The sequence below is a fragment of the Nyctibius grandis genome, chromosome 4 (assembly GCF_013368605.1).
Source record: "Nyctibius grandis isolate bNycGra1 chromosome 4, bNycGra1.pri, whole genome shotgun sequence".
In the NCBI taxonomy this organism is placed as follows: domain Eukaryota; kingdom Metazoa; phylum Chordata; class Aves; order Nyctibiiformes; family Nyctibiidae; genus Nyctibius; species Nyctibius grandis.
This window is the reverse complement of record NC_090661.1, coordinates 34,766,995-34,788,678: the sequence shown is the minus strand read 5'-3', so window position 1 is coordinate 34,788,678 and position 21,684 is coordinate 34,766,995. Positions and strand designations below refer to the sequence as shown.

General features: G+C 40.7%; 2 protein-coding genes across 2 annotated transcripts in view; one reads left to right on the top strand and one right to left on the bottom strand.

The window, feature by feature from the left end:
- The window catches only part of PLEKHH1 (pleckstrin homology, MyTH4 and FERM domain containing H1), a 50,839-nt gene that overhangs the window by 3,137 nt on the left and 26,018 nt on the right, over positions 1–21,684 (bottom strand). The window contains 17 exon segments of the mRNA XM_068397319.1: positions 911–1,053; positions 1,953–2,094; positions 3,778–3,878; positions 6,563–6,718; positions 7,119–7,296; positions 9,849–9,946; positions 10,779–10,955; positions 11,648–11,760; positions 12,698–12,806; positions 12,938–13,117; positions 14,114–14,194; positions 15,155–15,316; positions 16,317–16,403; positions 18,614–18,724; positions 19,501–19,640; positions 20,636–20,786; positions 21,330–21,418. Of these exon segments, the coding sequence (XP_068253420.1) occupies positions 911–1,053; positions 1,953–2,094; positions 3,778–3,878; positions 6,563–6,718; positions 7,119–7,296; positions 9,849–9,946; positions 10,779–10,955; positions 11,648–11,760; positions 12,698–12,806; positions 12,938–13,117; positions 14,114–14,194; positions 15,155–15,316; positions 16,317–16,403; positions 18,614–18,724; positions 19,501–19,640; positions 20,636–20,786; positions 21,330–21,418 (2,218 nt within the window).
- Positions 1–21,684, top strand: part of PIGH (phosphatidylinositol glycan anchor biosynthesis class H) — a 42,116-nt gene that overhangs the window by 13,979 nt on the left and 6,453 nt on the right. The gene's annotated exons all lie outside the window — the stretch shown is intronic.

The following is a 21,684-nucleotide window of genomic DNA, read 5'->3' as shown; positions in this document are numbered from 1 at the left end:
TTATTTTAACATTTTTTCTCTACTTCCACAGTTATTTTACTACTAGTTATACTGTAGTGCCCATGAATCCCAGTCACATATGGGTTGCTCACTGGGGTATATATTAAACAACTGTAACTACAAACACTCAGGCAGCTGTTAAAACAAAATTCTGCCCAGCTTATCTTCACATTCACTTATACTCTCACCTTCATCTTAACTTGTCTGCAGTATGCTTTATATGGAGTGGCAAAATATATTAACTCTATTTGGCTCACTAGGCATGGTTTGGCAGCTATCTTGCTACATGCAGATGGAATTTGCTTCCAAAAGGAGGTAATGGTGTTAGTTCCACCACTGCATCCCTAAGCAGCTTTGGATCTCGAAGATTATTGTTCTCTCTTGTTAAAATAGTTAGAGCTGAGGTCCATGGCAGCATCTCAATTCTGTACTTGAGATCTCTGCATTGTGTGTGAGAATTTCCAAGTCAGACCATCAAAAAGCACTGCCAAAATATGTCCTACCAGAATTACTGCATAGCCTGAAGCAGCCCATATGTGCTGGCTTTATGGCTCATTGCAAATGTTAGGCATCTGGATTCAATTGACACTTGGGGGAAGGGTAAAACAAAAATTCAAAACCAGAATTAATCTTAGGCTTAGGTTAGAGTTTGTTGGAACTGAGATGCCTAATTTGGAAGTGAAAGGCTTAAACTTCTCGTCTAGGGGAAAATTAGTTGGTGATTTGGCTCTTTTTATATTAGTTAACTGCTATTTTATTTTAAAGAACCTTTTTCTGACACTTGTGTTTTGTTTAAGTTTCTACATCAAATAATCTTGACACAACTCCTTGAAACTTCTTAAATATAAAGACAGAATTTTGCAAGTAGCATTTGTTTTCAGTGCGAAGTATAGAAGAGCAAACAATTTACCTGAGCTGTTCAGGAGTAATGTTTTGCTTGTAGCGCTTGGGGTAGAATTTATCTAAGACCTGGTGGAGAAGATGCTGCATTTTCGATTGTGATGTTCCCCCAGGACTTGAAGATCCTGGTCGACCCAAATCCCCGTATTCCACCTAAGACAACGTTATAGTTTATAGTGCAACAGAACTATGGGGTTTTTAGTGTAGTAGAACATTGCATGAATTCCCATACCAATTACTACTGTGTTTATTAGTCATGCAAAAAGACACCGTTAGGCTAGGCAATTTTGTCTGAAGCATTTACCATAGTAAATGTATACAACAGAGCAACTACTGAGGACAAGACAGCCCAAGGAATTCTTTACTAATCTAAGAAAGTGAAACAAGATCTCAGCCAGCTACTTGAAGGGAGAGACTTCTGTATAACTGCCAAGCTTCTGGGGGTTATTTTCAACTGGCCAATTAAAACAACAGCCTATTTGTAAATATTTGGACAACGGGTTCTTCATCTCAAGTTTACTTTGCTTTAACAAATGCAACAATCAGTTTCAGCTCACTAAGAAACTGTTATCCTGCTTATAATGCCCACAACCCATACTGTGTGTTTTATGTGGTAAAAGGCTAAATGCAAGCCTGGAGGTATAATGGAGGATCCTACAAGATGCTCTTCCTGAATAAGAGGCTACTGGCAGTGCAACAGGGAAAGTTTTCTCTATTAAGTGGAATTCTAGTAGTGATACTATTGCGATATCTCTACTAAGGCACGACTTGGAGCAGTTCTGGGGATAGTCCAGCCTCACTGTTTTTTCCAATGTTTTTCTTCAGAAGGAAAGGAGAGGCACTCTTATAGCAAATTTCCCTACAGCAAAAGGTGTTCTAACAAGACATGTATGCTGGTATAATGTGTTTAGCATGGTACAGCTCAGACTCTTATGTTTGATAAGAAAAAACGCTTTTGATGTGAAAGGTAGCTGCTTAGTCAAAGATATTCAGTGTACAGCTGAAGTCCCTGGAGGACAAAAGGGAGGATTTCTGCCCATGGCCATACCCACCTGAGCCATCAGAGCCACCATTTCCAGAGCTAATTCCTTATTAACAGGAAACCTTCCATTGGCTATTTCATTGCTGACTTGGAAGGCCAGTAGCAACCGCTCCCGGTCTGTCTCACCTTTGGCCTGGCTCCGAAAATAGAGCCTAAAAAGCAGAGAGGATTGTGAAGGTAAAAACATACTGTGAACTGAAAGGAGAGGTGGGAACTTTAAGCAAGGTGAGTAAAAATAAAAGTGTTTTTTTTTTTTCTCCTTCTCCAAAGTGAACTTTGTGTATTGTCTTATTAAACACAGGTAAATCAGTGTCCGTCCATTCCCATCAAGCACAGACAGGCAATATTTAAGATATGGCCATCTCTGCTTATCACAGAATACAGAACTGCCTCTGCTCTACATGTATAAACTTCTACATGACAGCCTCATAGACTTGTTATTTTTCCCAGCTTTGTTTTGACCACTTACACTGATATTGTTATTAAAAAAGTCTTCAGTTTGCTTCAGCAGGAAATAAGAGACCCAATTGGCAGACTTTATTTCAAAAATTGAAGAAGCATTCTCGTAAATCAAAGCTTCCTACTATTTTTTTATTCCTTCCACACTTGCAATTTCTTTGACCTGGTATAGCAAGATGACTAATGGGGGTTGAAGACACCAGCTTGGGGAATGCTTCCCAGAACCATTCCTCATGCATGCCTATTTACAGCCAACACCATCTAATTCAAATATTAATTTACAGCTGCATCTATAACTAGTTATTCCACAATACCACACAAATATTCATTCCAGTGGATCAGTTTGTTTATTTTTATGTCAATCTAAGATTAACACCACCATTAGGACCACAGTGACCTTACATATGTCTTATTGGAGTCCTTGGTGTCAGAACAGCCCAACCTTGGAAAGACCTTATCAAAACATCCTTGCTGTCCAGCCTAGGCACATTCCAGTCCAATAAAATAATACTGCAAAGTTTCACTCCTGAACCAAATACTGCCTTCTGGGTCAAAAGCAATAACTTCTGCTTCCACCTCTGTTATTGCAGCTAACAAAGTTCACAGAAATTTGTTTCCACCATTACAGTCAACAAAATCTTCATACATTCAATAGAAAACTTTGTCTCTTTTTGGTTTTGAGGTGGCCTTTGTTTTGCCTGCAAACAGAATTCACATGCAGAAGGCCATTCCTTGTTCTCATACACAGATCTTCATTCACTGTAATTCAGAATTCCTGCCTGTATTATAAATGAAGAACTTGTACCAGTTTTTGATTTAGATCTTTGTCTCATATTTTCATTCTCTACTATCTCTTGTCATCTACCTTTTAACATTTCTTTCTTTATAAAGTCTGGGCACTGCTACTGCATGTCTGCTCTACAGCTCGTGCCATTTAGAACATTGTTCTTGTATCTTTTTCATCTTTGTGATTCTTCACTTAATTGCAAGTTTCAGCATATTTGTTTTCACTCGTGATTTTTGCCCCAGGTCTCTCTTCCTCTCACCTAACACACATTATTTAATTATGTTTTAGGATCTAGGCAAACGAAATTGTGCCAGGGTTGTCTTATTGTGCTACAGCTAGTTCTTAACCCATTTTAAGTCTATTCTGCTATTGCAAAGTGATTTGGGTTTTACCTATAGGCCATATACCCTCTTCTACACATGTACCACACACAAAAGCCATCACATCTTGTGTAGAATTTGAATGCATCTTAGCTAAAATAGTTTTGGCACTAACAGTACTATAAACTACTGGCCATCTACAAAGATATATCCAGTCTAAAAATGTTTAATTAACAGCAGTAGTGAGGCCAACCAACAAAGCACAGTACCTGTTCTTATAGGTCAGCTTCACAATTCTTGTGCCACCTTCATATTTCCCGGGATACAATTCTTTTAAGGCTTGTTCCCATTTAGAAATGACATCACAGATCTTTAAAAAATATCATGAAGAGAGGAGAGACAAACTGAGGTGAAATGTATAGTCAAGGCTCGAGGGGAAAGTGAAAAAAGTATCGTGGAACACAGAAGATAAAGAAATTGACTGGGTCAGTGTAAACACAGCCAAAAGTGGCAAAACAAATCCTTTTTAATATTACACAGTATGTAAAAATTAAACTGTTTCAACTGAAAACTCCATCTCTAATCCGCAGGGGGACATCTGTAAGTCAGTTCTGGTCTGGTAGCAACTCTGTGACTGTCTATGTTAGCAAGTAGCAAAGCCCAGGAGGAGCAGATCTGCACAGTGAAACACCTGTTCCTAAGACTCTATGCCCACACTATATGAGTTTCAAAGGGTTTTCCTTTGGACTAGCTTTAGTCTGACCAATTGGCCTGAAAGCCCACTACTATGTTGGGTCACATCTTCCAGTTCATGTTTCACGTAAAAAGAATCCATGTCATGCTCTCTAAGGTGGCTCCTTAACTTGAATCAAAGCATGGTTAGTAGGAATGATTGGTAGGTTTGTTTCAAAAGTGCCCTCCTGAGCCAAACTAAAGCACAAATGTATCCTCTGAATAGCAACTGTCCACATGCTTGGCTAAACCAAACCCTTGGATGTGAATGTCCAAACTCTGGGAACATTTGGTCCTAGATTCCAACTTTGTAACCGAGACATATTTTTAGTAATAGCATGGTTAATCTGCTCTTTGGTTACATTCAGCTTCTCTTGGTTATTCCAGTCCTTTTACAAGTGGTGTAATAAAGGCCCCTACTTCTCTTTTGATAGCAGCTCAGTAAAAGGAATGTGAACAGAAGCAGCCACGTGAAATACATAATCAGATATCCTAATCCTCTCTTAAGAAGCTATTGAGGTTGCCTTGGCAAGTAAATAATAACCTGTTAATAACTAGTAGAAGTGATGCCTTTGATTGTCTCAAGCTCCTTCATTTACTCTAATATCTCATCTCTCCAAGTGGTTCAATTACCAGCCAAGCTCCAGATTATCTCATCTGTATCAGGCCATGAAAGCAAAGTATATAATTTGGCACTGTCTGTGGTAGTTTCCTCTTCACACCATCTAATTTAAAGGTATTGGCATCTTCTCCCTTCATTGCCCAATGTGAAATTTTATGCTATGTAAAACTGAATGTTTATGTTCCTTACAGATATTGGGGCCTCTTCAAAGTTGCCACTACCACTATTCCTCCATCAATGCTGGACAACAAATTATTCTGCCAGATTTGTACCAAAATCTGATGTGTCTCATTCATGGCTGCTAGCCTGCTCACTTAAGGCAGTCATCCAGCTGCAGCGTGGGTAAAAATCTCCATAAGAAAGACAGAGATGTTTAAAAATCTCCATAAGAAAGCAGAGAGACTTTATCTGCTTTCCTTTTCCCTTGATCTGAGGCACTCCTCTCTTTTTTAAAGTGAAGGCATACTCAGTGAAGCTTTCTCCCCTAAGTACAGTCATCAACAATGCAAGCCTGAGTTATCTGGAGATAGCAAGTTATCTTAATCCAATAGATGAGATTTATATAGACATGCCAAGAAACTCACAGCCTAACATAAATTTGTCTCAATTAGGAGTGTCACATTTGATGTTAGTTGTGATATCTGATCATGCTAGCTAGCTCAGTCATGTTTTAATTTTGTAGTCAAGACAAATTAAACTTTAATATGTGCAAAAATCTGAGTTAAAGACTTTTAAAAAATTGACCAATTTATCACCTACTAAAATGGAACGTGCTTTGTTTTAACTAGTATCTCAGACTAGACTGAGCTAATCATAGGATCACAGAATCATTTAGGTTAGAAAAGACCTTCAAGATCATTGAGTCCAACTGTAAACCTAACACTGCCAAGTGCCCCACTAAACCATGTCCCTAAGCACCACATCTACATGTCTTTTAAATACCTCCAGGGATGGTGATTCCACCACTTCCCCGGGCAGCCTGTTCCAATGTTTGACAACCCTTTCAGCAAAGAAATTTTTCCTAATATCCAATCTAAACATCCCCAGCGCAATTTGAGGCTGTTTCCTCTCGTCCTATCGCGTGTTACTTGGGAGAAGAGACTAACACCTGCCTTGCTACAACCTCCTTTCAGGCAGTTGTAGACAGTGATAAGGTCTCCCCTGAGCCTCCTTTTCTCCAAACTAAACAACCCCAGTTCCCTCAGCCGCTCATCATAAGACTTGTGCTCCAGACCCTTCACCAGTTTCGTTGCCCTTCTTTGGACTCGCACCAGCACCTCGATGTCTTTCTTGTAGTGAGGGGCCCAGAACTGAACACAGTTTTCAAGGTGCAGCCTCACCAGTGCCGAGTACAGGGGGACGATCACTTCCCTAGTCCTGCTGGCCACACTATTTCTGATACAAGCCAGGATGCTGTTGGCCTCCTTGGCCACCTGGGCACACAGCTGGCTCATATTCAGCCAGCCACTGACCAACACCCCCAGGTCCTTTTCTGCCAGGCAGCTTTCCAGCCACTCTTCCCCAAGCCTGTAGCGGTGCATGGGGTTGTTGTGTCCCAAGTGCAGGAATCATCTCTGAATTCTAATCCAGATAGACAACATCCAAGTGTATTTTATCTTGCCGCATTAAGAAAAGTTTATTAGCCATTTAGCAGCTCTTCAAAGATGTATGCTGAATGTAGCAGAGGGGAAAAGAAATACCTTCATGTTGCCCTGCAGACAATGTTCCAAATTCCTGCCAGAAGGATCATCTGTGAACAGAGAAAATCCCATGTGGGATGGCTTCCTCATTCCTGTCTCCTGGTTCAGTCGCTGCATGAATTCATCAACTGTTGAGGAACCATCAAAACCTACAACCTGCAATGAAAGAGCAGCTAACTGAGGATAACTTTCAAGAAACATTACATTGACTAATGAAGCCTGGTTTCCTACAGATTGGTATCTCATGATTGACTGCCAGCTCCAGTAACTGCACTTGCATATTGTCTCCCTTCACATTGCATCCTTTCTTGAACTGAGACACTTAAAACATCTCTCCCTTTTCCTCAGCTACCTTTTCTTCCTAAGACCTGTAGAGCTGGGGCTGGATTCCTTTCATTTTCTCAGGAAAAATGGGTAAAGTGGCAAGGAGGAGAAATAGTGTCTGTCTCCCAATATCTGATATGTATAAACACCATGGTGCCACCCACCCACATGAAGGAGGCAGGTCATGGTGCAGTCCTCTAATCCCCAGAGGAAGGCAGCTGCGGTGGCTCACCTGGTAGGTTCCATTCATGAAGTGCACTGGGATGCTGAAGGGGAGTGAGTGGTGGTAGGGATTTCTCAGCAGGATGGACACAATCTCCATCCGGGAGGGCTTGGCTTCCCGCTCGCCAGTCTGCACTGTGCGGTCTACTGATCTCTGGCAGTAGATGGCATACTTGCCTATTTCACTCCTAGGCAAAGACGTGGAGATAAGCCACAAACATGCTTTAAATGCCATGTTCCCTTCCATTTCCCATGCCATGACTAGAGCATTCCTCCCTCAGGCTTTTGCTTAAGCAAAGATACATCTCTGCGCAGACATCCTAGTCGTTAATCTCAACAGACTAACAGCTCGAGTGAAAAGCTACAACAGAAACCTGAGCTCCGAGGATCTGTGAAATTAAGGTAGACAATGGACACTCTGGGAAGCACAGGAGCATTCCCCGCTCCTAGATGGACTGGACATAGTATAGGAATATCCTCTTCTGTACCCTGTTGCCATCATAGTATCCATTAAACCAAGACCAGTTCACCCTCAAACTTGCTGTCATGCCAGCAGAATTTAGTTACTATCACGTCAAGTCCTGATAAGTATTAATAATAAGTTGTTTGTAATGCATTAGTCTCACTTACAGGATTATATAAATTGTGTTTATCAATTTACATGGTTATACAAATTATAAGTTTCCATACATTAACCCTATCTGCCAATCAAGAGACTCGACAGAGTTTCAAAGCAGGCTCAGATTTGTTGATAGTTCAATACAGTATAGGGACAGTTACTAATATGATCAGTTTACTGTTTACTGAAGACAGTGCTCCACTGAACAGGACCAAAAGGATATAAGTGTCTCTAAAGCCAGGCAGGAACAGTCAATTGCACCTTTTGCAAAAATGTTAAGAATGTATATACTGAATAAGTTCTGAAATTGAAGGATTTATACGGATTTATAACCATGCTATCACTTTGCAGGGGAAACTGATTCCATTCAAGATGCCTTCAGGAGCTCAGTACATGATTAAATCTCCAGTTAAATCCTTACAAGCAACAAGGAAGTCAGGAGCTCTGGCTTATCACTGTAGCAATATATTGCTCACCTCCCCAGTAATGCGTTTGAACAACTTTCAAATGGAGAATCTTGCTTCAACAAGAAGCTGTTGTGTCTGGCTTCCAAATGCACCTGAGCCCTGTGTCTTCTCACCTAGAACTGTGCCCCACTTTTCTTCCACCCTTAGAGATTGGATATATACTCTAAGGTCACCTTTCATGAAAAACAATACCTAGAATGAAGATCTAGTGCAAATCTAGACCATAGGCATTATGCAGTGTAAACATTCTAGTGTCTTGTTTGCTGTATGAAACAGGGAAAGCGTATCTATTTAACTGGTCAAGAAACAGCCATACCTGCTCCATCTAAAGTGACATAAGTATTCCTAAAGCTAGGCAGAAGGAGCTAAGCTAAGTCTCATTTAGCAACTGCTCTAAACCAAATCTAAACTACAGATGAACATATGCACACTTTGCTGCAATTTCTTTGTTTGTTTCTAGCCCTAATAATTGTTTCATAGCTGGACTGTATAAATACATTTCCTCTCTGCTTCTGCTTAAAGTTTATTTGTTGATAAAGGTACTTTTGAGCTAAGAACCTGCCAGACCATCAGCATGATAATGCTTGAAACTGATGCATTAAATGAGTTCCACAGAGCCCAGCACATCCTTATGAAATTCAGTAGCCCCTAACATTAGAGCAGCTCCACTGCTGAGTTGAATGGGCCAGTCTGGGAGCTGGTAATGCACAAGTCTGAAGAGATGGTTTGTAGTACTAGCCAGAAGATCCCCAACATGTTGCCTTAGCCAATGGAGAGAGAGCCTGAACATCAAGGAGTGCCTGATATCTGTGGTTTTGCTTCTGAGGAGAAATGGCAAACGCGAGGCAGCATGTAAGAAAATCAAAAAACCTTGATTGGAGGAGTACACAGATTTCCTTTGCAATACCAGATTTTTAGCTTAAGCTCCAAAGCAGACTTAGGCTGAGTATTTGAATATTAATATTTGTTTGAAATGAAACCACTGTTTTACTTATGTCTTAGCAACAATATATTCTTGCAACAACTAGACATCTCTAGCTGTGACCTCCCTGCCAAGGACACAGTGAGATATGCTGAAGACCAGATCACCATGGAAACAAACAAAGAGCACAGCATGAACACTGGAGAAGAACTTATTGCTGTTACAGTAGATCTTGCACTGTTTTCTTATAGGGGAAAGTGTTACACACTAAAGAGGTAACAGGAAACAGTACTAGTATATATTTCAGGTTTGTTTTTCCTAACTTTTTATGGTTCCCTGAGTTGTTCTCTGCCTCACTTCCGTTCTGTCAGTATGCCTGCTAACCTGACAGCAGAATATAATCACCTAAAATTCTAATAATTCATTCTAAATAATTACTTTGGTCTGTCTTTCTATCAATAACAGAAAGTAGCTGCATCAGCAAAAAACCTCCCTATGTAGCTCCAGTTACATCTGCAAAAAGTTCTTTTGCTAGTATAGGTCACTCAGTTTTGTGAACTAGCTTAATATATGTGAATGACTGAAGGGGGGCAGCTTGATACCATTGGGAACCTTCTGTCCCCTCCGTCAACTTATTTTTGCAGGTGTGAGTTACAAAATTGCTTCCATCTTTATCAGCAGTGGATGCAAAAGGCAATGAGCTTAGCAGAAGAAAATGCTATTGCAGTCTACCTGGGGTCTGCGTGTCGCTGCAAGTGCTGTTTGATGTACCAGAGGAAGTGATGTTGAGGCAGGAATAGCGGAGCGCACAAAGCCAGGAGTTGCCAGCACTGTGAACATAAAACTGGACATCATTCTTGTTCTGTACTTCTTGCATGTTGTCTTTCAGAGAATACTGCAACCAAAATGCTGGATGGTGACCAGCGCTTTTGGGAGTGACCATTTTTAGACATGTAGTTCAAGATGCTTCAAAGGAAAGTGATGGTCAGAGGACAGGCTGCTCCTCAATATCTCAACTTGGACTCTTAAGAGGTGTTCTAAATGATTGGCCACTTTTGAAAATATTGACCAATGTAACCAGAGCTGAGTGAACAATTAAGACTTAAATTAATACTTTTTTCCTATTTGCAACTGCAAATCATAACAAAGAATACACTGGGGAATTTTGTTTCAAAATAGACCCATTATTCTTCAACCAGATTTTACTTTCTCATTTGAGCTGGGAATATTATAATCAAGTATCTACATTCATGCCATAACTTATTCATTTGATTTACCCAATAATTATAGTGCAAAAATCAGATTTAATGCTTAATAGCAATATTTATTATTTGCATGCTATTGATTAACTAAAATGGAAAACAAAATTAATACCATGTGGCAATTAGAGCTAGCCAACACAAGCTATGAATTTTGATTCTGAATATGGTCTGAATGGACCATTTGCAACTGGTAAATGGTTAAATTAAAACTAAAATTTATTTTGCAAATAGTTACATTCTCAATGTTTTTCTTTGCACATCAGTGCTGAGATTCTCTTTTCTCCAGCACACCTTTAGCATTTGGAGAATTTTATGAGCACCAGTCCCATTGCTAATTATTAAAAACATGGAATTAAATAGAAAGTATTTGCAGAGTGGAAGTGACAAAAGAGGAACTGACCTGAATGACTGAGTGGTTCTGGGGCTGTCGGCAGCTGGTCTGTTTAACAAGCTGACAGTAAATTTCATTCTGCAGCTCAGTGTGTGTCAAGCAGACCTGCAGTGCTGTCTGGGCAAGTGACACGTGGTAATCAATAGAGGGTGCCTCCACAGGGACATTGATGAAGAGCTGACAGGACTGTAAAAGGGTGGAAGTTAGTCAATGCCATGAATACAGTGACTCTTCTCTGGTACTTTCCACGACAGGTTCCCCAGATGTGTTACAGACAATTAATGAATTCTTCTAAATAACCCTGGAAGGCAGGAGGAGAATAAATACTTAATTCCTATTCCTAGCTTTTTAATTGTGGCAACTAGAAAATTCACTCAACATCCCCCAGCCTGAGGAGCTCAAAAGTCAGCAAGAGAATCGAGGGGAAAATGTGCTTCCTGCTTTCCATGCCTGTGCTTTACCTTGCTAAGACTGCCCAGTCTTACTGCTGAGCTTACACTTGTAGAGTGCAAGAATCAAATCTCCAGTGGCTTCACCATTGGTCTTACTGACACAACCGAGTTTGCCAGTAAATTGTTTCTGTTTCTCTCAATTCAACTGTTGGAGAGGAAAGAGGAAGATAAGGCTAACTTTGAAGCGTAAAGCCTGTGGGGGACATTGCTTCTAAACCCAGATTCCCTACAAGGAAAAGTTAATAGTCCAGAGAATGAATAACACCCAATATCCAACTGTCCTATTGTAATTAAATGACCCAGCAGGCCTGTCTAAAGCAACGAATGATGACAGTAAATGTTGTGATGAACAACATGACTAAACAATGTTGTTGCCCCAACAACAGAGCAAAATAGATGAAACCCATGCAATGTCCCCTTAAATACCTTAAAAAGTTTCAGAGCTTCAGTCTGTAGAGCCTCCGATGGCAGAGTGGTGAGGGATGTGTGCAACCCATCTTTACTGTAGCACAACATAGGATGTTTCCACAGAGGAGAATCTGAGGTAGCAGATGGGCAAAAACATGCAGTGGCAGAAACAGAAGAAAGATAACAGTGTCCACATTGAAAAGGAGCCTTCCTGAAATGGCAAAGCACCTGAGGAAGCAGCACTGTGCTAGGCTACATTTATATTTGGTGCCACTTAATTGATTTCAGCAAAGCCTGCCAGGAATAAGGAGTCACCAGCAGCATTAGCCATCAGCCGAAAGAAGTATTGCCATCCTCAATCCTGCTATGTCAGAGCTTCTCATCAGTGGGATTCTGGCGAGAAACTGCTCAGCTGCGTGTTCAAACAAGAGACACAAACTCTGCCAGGGCAGCTGCCTGCAATGGGGGTCTGTTAGTGCAAGTCACTATTCAACAGTAAGCAAACTTCACATATGGGTCTAGGAATACGTGACTGCGCAGGAAAAGAGTATTAAGTACAAATGCATATGTTAATACACATTTGAGAACATGGTGCACAAACATACATGAATGAGCAAGTATCAAAGATGAGGAACAGATGAGCGTGGATGTATGTGTGAGTGTTTATACGTGCAGAGGAACAGATGTGAAGGCAAGTGTGCGTGAACGTATTTAGAGGAGAGAGCATGCGTTTGTATGGTCAAGATTCCCAAGAAAGGAAACTCAGGACCAACAATAACAGGAAAAAAATAAAGCTCCTGTTCTTTACTTTAATTTGAATTAATGTTACAGAAGTTTCAGATGCTTTGATAAATGATGTGACAATGTGACAGACTTGTCTAGTTTCACTACAATGCCTATATCCTCTCTGGCGATATTACTGTGGAACTAGGGGAGAAGGACACTATATCATATGCTGTTCTACTGAGAATCCCCTTCCCTCACCTTTGGCTGGATTAAAACTGGGAATTGAAATTACCCTTCCTTATGCTTTGCTGTCATGGAAAAGAGTTTGTGGTTTCTACTTACTAGGGTCTCCCTCTGCATCCAATAGTTTTCCAATGAGTTGTTCATACGATGTGCCTACTGTGGCATTACTGCTACCAGCTGCTACAGTCAGATGGTACAGCCAGGTATTCTAGGCATAAGGATGAGAACAGTATGGGTCAATTCAGACCTTGTTTTCCACGAACAGGTTCAGTCTGTATGCCCCATTTGTTTGCTGATACCAAAAAGACTCTTGCTCTCCAAAAAGACTGCCTTTTTTACCTTCTCCTGTTTGGTGCGCATGAGTAAGTATGTAGGACTCTGGTCCTGTGGGTGAATCACCAATGTACAGTGGGATGAGAGAAGTCCTCCACCAGTGGCTTCATAGTCTTCATCAGAATCACAGGAACGGTCTACTTCTTCCACTTTGGACTCACGCACAGGCAGATGCCCCAGGGGACACTGTAAGGAGGGGAAAAAAGTTAGATGAGTATCACTAATCTCCCACTATGGACAGGGAACACTGGGAAAGAAAACCCAGGTCAAAACATTAGCAGTTCTGTAAAATGTAAGGAATAAACTATAATTCAGTGTTTAACTAATGTAATTACATAATCTTGCATTTCTATAGAATCTCTTCTCTTTCATCAACTAAAGTACTTACAAACTGTTTTACTACTTTTATTATTTTCCTTGGAAGAACATCTACAGGTTAGAATAAGAATATGCAAATTAAAAGATGGCCTTTTCCCTAAGGTACTGTTTTCTTCCCATTACATTTGTCAGTTCTGTTTACATCATTGGTTCTGCAAGGCAGGATGTGTTTTCTGATGGTCAGTTGCTCAGTATCTCAAGCCACTGTTTTCTGATCCTGGTCAGACTTTCTGCTTGCTACTGGAAAACAAATACTTTTAAAATTACATAAATAGGTAGATTCAGACAAACAGAGGATATCTGCTGTGCTAACTCTGGAGGTCAGTCTCAAGTATGAGTCACAGTATTCCTTGATATTCTAAAACTTGGGTTTCGACATCACCAAGACAAAGTAATGGACCACTGGGCCAAGCTTCCAGAAACGGAAGCACATTACACTGATTAAATGACCTCCCTCTTCCCATATTGTTGCTACTTATTTCCATGACAGTATGGAGAATATATCAGCTGCTGTATAAAAGTCTGCTCTAAAGGCTTCACAAGACCAAATGAAGAAATTGAAAAATAAGATATAGGGTGATCTGAGAAAGAGCAGTCACTCGTCTTTTAAGTCTTTTGTCATTTTAGCTTTAAAAAAAGATCAGAGAAAATATTAATTCTCTTTATGGAGCAGATGCTGTTAGAAGGGGAGAAGTACAACCAAGAAAGATCTTGAAGCATGAGAGACAGAAGCAGTAAAAGGAAAGAAAGCATCATGAGAAATGGGAAAGGAGGGTTCACGGAAAAAAGGGGAAAAGGAATTACCTTATCTTCATGATTTCGATAGTAGTAGAAAGTTCTTCCAACCAGTGCACACCAGACCAGCTTAGAGTGACCATGCTTGACCTGTAAGGAGGACAAATAAATACATGTTTTTAACATCAACTGGAATGATTTTCTAAGATTTCAACTTTCAATTCAACTCTCCCTTAAGACCTTGCACATATTATTTGTTCTATGCTAATATGGGCTCCTCGCAAAATATACAGGGCACCACTTCCAAAAGCAGATAAGTACATCCCACCTAAGGAAATGGGACATAGGTGCTTATGGAAATGGGTCTAAGATTTTGTGAAGTATTTTACTCATTCATAACAACCCATCATTTCTGTGTCCTGAAATACAATATTAAGAATAATCTTTTTAAGATTATAAAAACAAATCATTTCATCTCAGCAAGAAAAGACCAGTCAACATGTATTCTAGGGAGCTGTTTCCTATTGCAGATGAACAAGCTTCAGATGCAGGTTGTCTTTAGCCATCTTTAGATGCTGACCAGAATTATACTAAAAAATTCATAGTAACTTGGTATGCAAAACTAATCTATGGAAATGGCAGAAAGCATAAGAATTTTCAGTCATTGTACTTTGTACTAATGCACATGCAGTCTGTTATGATGAAAATAAATGCTAACCTAGAACCGCACAAGCCATTTCTTTGAAACTCTCCTATATCACCAAGTTAAGATCAATTAATTGTGACATTTAACAGTGTTCCCTGTTGTTTTTTTTTTATTAAGACATGCTGTGAATCCTGTTGAAGAAAAGCATACATAAGCTAGATATTTGTTATTAATTACTATTTGACAAAGTCAGTATCTCTCAGTGGCCTTGTTTGTCCCATTCCTTATCGTTTTGTATAAATGTTCCTCTCTCTCAGAAATCGACTGCCACTTTTCCTTCTTTCCCCACTCTTCTAGGGAGTATTAAAATTCTAATTTCTTGCTGACACTTACTGTGCAAACAGAGAAGCTGGTACACTGTCAATACTGAGCTAAACTGAATAAAGTAAGAAATAGTATTTTACCTTGGTGAGCCAACCTTTCACAGTAGGTTTAGTGTCACTATGAGGAACACCAACAGGACTGGTCACTTGCACTCTCAGCATACTCTGTAGGACATGAATCCATTCCTCCAGGATGTTGGGAGAGTCTGCTGTCAGGAAGTACGTTCTCTTTTCTGTCATGAGCTGGAAGGAAAAGGAATAATAAGTATAAATCTGCACACCTACAAATCTTTTCTTCAGGTGCTGAGTTTCATTATCCCACACAGATTTTTTTTGGTGGTTCAGGAAGGATTTTTTGGGAGGTAAGAAAAAAGGTGCTGACCCTCAAAGCCCAAGTGAAAGAACTGAAACTCAGATGAATTCTCATGAGCTCTCTTGCTGTTTCTGTTGGATATTGTGGCTTTATCTCCTCTCTCATCCTTTCTTGTTTCTCAGTGCTGCTGAATTTTTCATTTTAAAGGTGACTACATAAATGGGGTTTTTTGCTGCCTTCACTTTGTATTGCATTCTGCCTTCAATAGCTTGTGACTCTTTGAGAGGAAAGATGCTATGAATTTAACAGTATTATGCCTTAGCAACTTCAGTTCCATTAGGGCAGAAGATAGCTCACAGGTCAGGCCATGAGCCTTTCAGTCAGAATATGAGAGAAACTTTCATGCTGCCTTTATAATGAAGTCCTCTAACAATAATGCTTAAAACTGAACCCAGTGATGGGCTAACTTCTAATACTTTGGAAGTTGAATTCTAATAGCAGTCCAACAGTTCAGATGTTTCTTCAGATCCTCCAGACATGTAAAGTCAGGCTGGAGACCTTGTGAAAGGAGTCTTTCAGAAAGAGGAGATCCCAGGTACTATCTGGTTTTAATTGTAAGAATCACTTTTCCCCACAGATTTCAAGCTCTCAGTCCTAACTGCAAAAAAGGAAAGTGCTATGGTATAAAACAAAGCAAAACAAAAATAAAGGAGAATTTCTTTCAATTTCAAAAAGCTGTATTTGGGTTACAATTTAGCTCTTTCCCCATTATTTATTAAACTAACTGCCTGGCTTGTACCAGGAAACACAGGGGCCACATAAAGTTAGCTCATATTAATTGAGACGTACAGTACCATTCAGCCTGAAATAAGTGCGCTCTCACCCAGCCACTGAGTGTGTGATTATCTGCAGGATGAAAAAGCAACTTACCCGGAATGTTTGGGACCCTTCACCTCTGACAATTTGGCATGAGGAATTCAGCTCCATCTGCCCTTGTGGTTTGCGGATAACGTCACTCTGAGGAAAGAAAAGCAAACAACTTTTTCAGTAGCAAAAACTCAGACAGGTCTTAGAGTACTTAAATACAGCATAATATGCATGTGCAGGTTGGAGTCTGCATTCACGAGCTGGAAAGGACAGCTGAAGGTTGCGAGGTTGAATATGAGACAGCATGATCCCATTGCAATGATGAAGCAACAGCCTCCTCAGTAGTGGCAGACAATATAACAAGGGTAATGGTGACATATACTGCCTTACGAAGTTCAGATTGGACATTAGGGAAAAAAAAACAAACCCCACAACACTAAAATACTAACCCTTTCTCACTGGGAAGGCAATACAACACCAAACAGGTACACAGAGAGTGGCGGAATCTCCACCTTTGGAAGTTTTCAAGATTCAGCTAGACAAAGCCATGAGTGGTTTGATCTACAGCTGGTGACAGTCCCTCTTCAATCTGCCAGTTGGACTAGGGTCTTCCAGAAGTCCGTTCCAACCAATAGTCTAAATTCCGCTTATTTATGAAATTTTTTTCATATATATGTACGTATATAATACATATGTATAATCTGGTTGTAGCAAGGTGGGTGTTTGTCTCTTCTCCCAAGTAACAAGCGATAGGATGACAGGAAACGGCCTGAAGTTGTGCCAGGGGAGGTTTAGAGTGGATGTCAGGAAAAATTTCTCCACTGAAAGGGTTGTCAAACATTGGAACAGGCTGCCCAGGGAAGTAGTTGAGTCACCATCCCTGCAGGTATTTAAAAGACATGTAGATGTGGCACTTAGGGACATGGTTTAGTGGTGGACTTGGCAGTGCTGGGTTAACAGTTGGACTGGATGATCTTAAAGGTCCTTTCCAACCAAAACAATTCTATGATTCTATGATTTGTTTGTGAATTCTGATGGATAAACCTAGTATCACAAATAAAGATGCACTGTGCCCTAAGGTGTATTTTTGTCTTGTCAGAATATGACAACAACTGAAAAAATAAAAAAGTTGAAAATAAATCTTCTCAATATTCTTGACTTGTAAGCAAAGATCATAGAATCATAGAATGTCCTGAGTTGGAAGGGACCCACAAGGATCATCGAGTCCAGCTCCTGTCCCAGCATAGGACAGCCTCAGAATTCACACTATGCGTCTGAGGGCATTGTCCAAATGCTTCTTGAATGCTGTCAGGCTTGGCGCCATGACTGCTTCCCTGGGGAGCCTGTTTCAGTGCTCCACCACCTTCTGGGTGAAGAACCTTTTCCTAATATCCAGCCTAAACCTCCCCTGGCATATCTTTGTGCCATTCCCTCGAGTTTTGTCACTGGTCACCAGGGTGAAGAGGTCAGCGCCTACTCCTCCACTTCCCCTTGTGAGGAAGTTGTAGACCGCAATGAGGTCTCCCCTCAGTCTTCTCTTCTTCAAGCTGAACAGACCTAGTGACTTCAGCCACTCCTCTGTGTAATTATGCAGGTATGGAGGAAATTGCTGTGTCCAGAAGAAAAAAGTATGGAAGGTGAATATCCCTAAATATAATACTCTGTAATGTAGCTAAGTACAGCAGAATAATGAGGGCCAACAATACATGTATTTTTTTGTATATATATTTTTTGAGTACATACTGCTAGAATTTTTTAAATAATATAACTTCATTTGAAACAGTTGTGAGTTATAAAAAGTATTTGGAAAGGTTTGAATGCACAAACATGCTCTCTCAATGTTGTTTCATTGATCACTGTAAGACAGCATTTTGCATGAAAGCTTATTTTCAATTTTACCTGTTTTCTAATACTTCCACATCCATGTGGGAGGGTGAAAAATTAAAGAATCCAGCTTTCTTCCCCCTGAAAGTTACAGTTTTCCTCAGAGTATATTGACTGATAAGTACATATCTACGCCCTCCTGGTATGGTAATTTTCATCTTAAACATGACCAAAGCTGGGCCATGGTATACCTTCTGCTTTTCATCATCTGTACAAAGTTAATCAGTAGGTGTCAAGCTTCTGTCCTTCTGAACAACCTTTAACCTCCTGGAAACTGCCACCACAAGGAGCTTCCCTGCCTAAGCAGAGACCCACGGTTGAACCTGTCGGTCAGACATAAAGCTCTTTGGCAGGACATTCTGGGGGAAGCTTGCCCATGGCTGCCCATTCTGCTGATGGTATCAGCCTGGAACCGGTTCTGCAGACAGCCTTGCCCTGTGCCTCCACACAGGAGTAAATGTATCCCAGTGACTCACCGGAGACTTGTAGTACATGATTTGTCTGTTTCTTAGAACAAACCATCGTCTCTTCCACATCTTCACCTGGCTGCCCATTTTCAGCAAGTAACCCGATTTCTCCATGGGTTCCTGGAGGGCAAAGAGCAAAGGGGAGAGGAGGTTATCTTGCACCTCTCAAAATACAAATGAAAGAGTGATGAAATCAAGCTCAGTCATTTGCTACATCTTTATCGTTTTCTGCTTTACTCTGCCAGATGTAAGTAGCGGCCATCCAAGGTCAGTGCTCTCTGCTCAACTTGGAGAGAGTCCTAGACTATCTGTGTAGCTGCAAATACCACATTGTGTTGTTTTAGTAAAGAAGGCATCTGGAGATCAATTCACTGATTGTTTGATGCACTGAAAACTTATTTGTCTTCCTACCATAGCGGTGACTTTCCAAATAAAAGTGAAGGCTGGCTCTAAGCCATGATTAGACTCCAGTTCCTTATCTGCTTGATCTCTTACATTCAAGAGCACAGAATTTAATGCTGCCCACATTTGAGGTTTTTTTTCTAGGCCAAAATATTCTATTATTTCTCATTCCTTCCTCTGAATTTCCAAATTTGTTTTGTCACGAAAGAGTAAGGCCACCATTGAAGTAGAATATGACTACAGGAAACCAGTACTGGTCATCAGGAAAGAATACAGCCCTTGATATTTATACTTTTATCTAACCACGTAACAGAAATTGCACTTCCTTCTGAAGTACCAGATAGTCTTTTGAAACAAACCAGTTGGCCCAACAGCACAGTCTGTTAGAGCATCACTTTGCAGGTGATAACTCAATATATTGTAGTTATGCTTTTTCTGTTCAAGGCCAACACTCTGTTTGCATCCCTTCACAACTGTGAGGCAGCAAGACTTACAGTGCAGATTCCACCATCAATGGAATAGGAAGATGTTCGCTGCAGCTTGTGTTCTGGCTCTGAATAGTCACCATCCAAGGAGTAGGCATCAGGAGGGATGGCATAGTCGCTCTCGGAGCTCAGTGAGGACATAGATACACCTGTTCAAAATAAAGGAAAGAATGAGAATCATGGCTAGACAGAAGCATGCACTGAATATTGCACACTCTGAAAAAGTTCTTGAGTTCACCATTAAGGCTTTTTTGTTCAAGAAGAACAAATCAGATCAGACTTTGGAAACTCAAACCCCACTAATCAAACTTCTGAGACCTTTTTTTCCCACCCCTAGGAAGACAAGTAGTGAGAGTGAGTTTTGGATACTGACAGTGAAATAAATTTGTTGCTGAATAAACAGAGATTAAAAATATATATATTAAAAAAAAAATCAACAGACTTGTTACCTAAAGCACAGACATGCTGTTTTGAGCTTGGAAAATCCATTATAAAGCCTCAAGCCCCTCTCATTCAAACTAAAGAAAAGGTCCCTCACCAGCAATGGGGCTTTGCTTTCTGTGAACCATCACTGGTCCATGGCAATGCACAGACACATCAGACAACGCATCACAACAGAAGTTAAGACTACATTAAATGGGATTCTGTTTTATTGACCACCAATTGTAATGAAAATTCCACTCCAGGATCTAGCTTAGCCTTCCCAGCAGTCAAGAAAAATTGTCCTAGCCAGGACCCAAATTACCTGATGCCTCTCAAAGATAGAAAAATTTGCTTATTGGTCAAAAAATTATCAGCCAGTGACAGAGAAAAAATAATTTTCTTTTAAGTATCAGTACTAAGGAGAAGTCACAGAAAAGGTATGGATGGCTTCTCTGGATATGTGATGTATTTGGGAGATCAATCCTTCCTACAATCTTAGCTTAGCAATTGCCTGGATGGAAATCTACTAGCGGTAAAAACCCATCTAAGAGGACAGATTTCTATTGAGTAGCTGTTGATGTCTGGACACATCCTGGGAGAACTCCTTACTAGCATTATCAAGGCTGAGCATTTGACTGTCACTGATGATGCTGTTCAGGACATCTTGCCTCACCTGTGAGGACAGAGTTCATGCTGCTCAGTACCAATACTCCCACTTTACCTCTCTTCACTGCACGAGGGCTGCCTGGCATGCTAGCTTTCCTGTTCTCAGATCCAGCAGTAGAAGTCCTGAAGCTGGCATGGGAGCCACAGTCATCATCAGAGCCTGAAGACTCATCTAAGAAAGGCACGTTGCTGATCTGTGTGGCTTTCTGGAAAACAGACCTGTATGGTCAGCGTGTGAGGGAAGAGTTTCCCAGGACAATTCATGCTCATTAAGGAGACAGAGTAACCAATGCAGGCCTTTCATTTTCACACTGCCTTGCCCACTGCTGTCCCGGGGCTCCTCATTTCCTCCCTTTCTAGTCTGAGAACTTCCAAGCTGGACTCTCTAGTCTGATCTGTTTGGGTCTCCCCTGGTTACACCCTCCTACTGTTTCACAAGCCCTGCGCTTCCCCATAAGCTCTCAAGAGCCCTCTTACATTTCATTCTCTAGGCTACACTCACTATCACCACTAGGTTTCTACAGCCTCATAGTGAACACTGCAGCTTCCTGGACCAAAACTTGCTGCAATGTTCTGTATTCCTAAATACACTTCTCATCTGCTACTCATGCATTCTTTTGGTGCCCAGTACTGCCTGAAGTTCTCTAATTTTCTTTCCTTCACTGCACAGCTTCATCCCATTCTCTCTCAAATTACTGGCAGCCCTGGACCATGCTTTTCATAACAGGAAAAGTGAGGTAACTCCTTACCCCCTTCAGCGTTGTGTAGACTGGCACTGTGACGTTTCTGTAGATGAGACTGGTAAACGGCCCAGAAGTTGAACGCGAGAAATTGGAAACTGGGAAAAATCAGAGAGAGAGCAAGAGAGCAAATAATACAAACTGGTGAAAAGGAGGAGTTTTTAATGGAGAGGTATGCACGTATGCATGTAAGAACTTATGTCGCCTCTTGGAACATCAAATAATGGAAGACTGCCATCCTGGACAGTTTGGCCTCAGAAAGGCCAGGGGACGTGTTATTAATTACATACAATTCCCAGAGACAGCTGCAATGCTCCCTCCATTTAGCCTGTAAGACATCTTACCCACCCTGTGCTCCCCATGG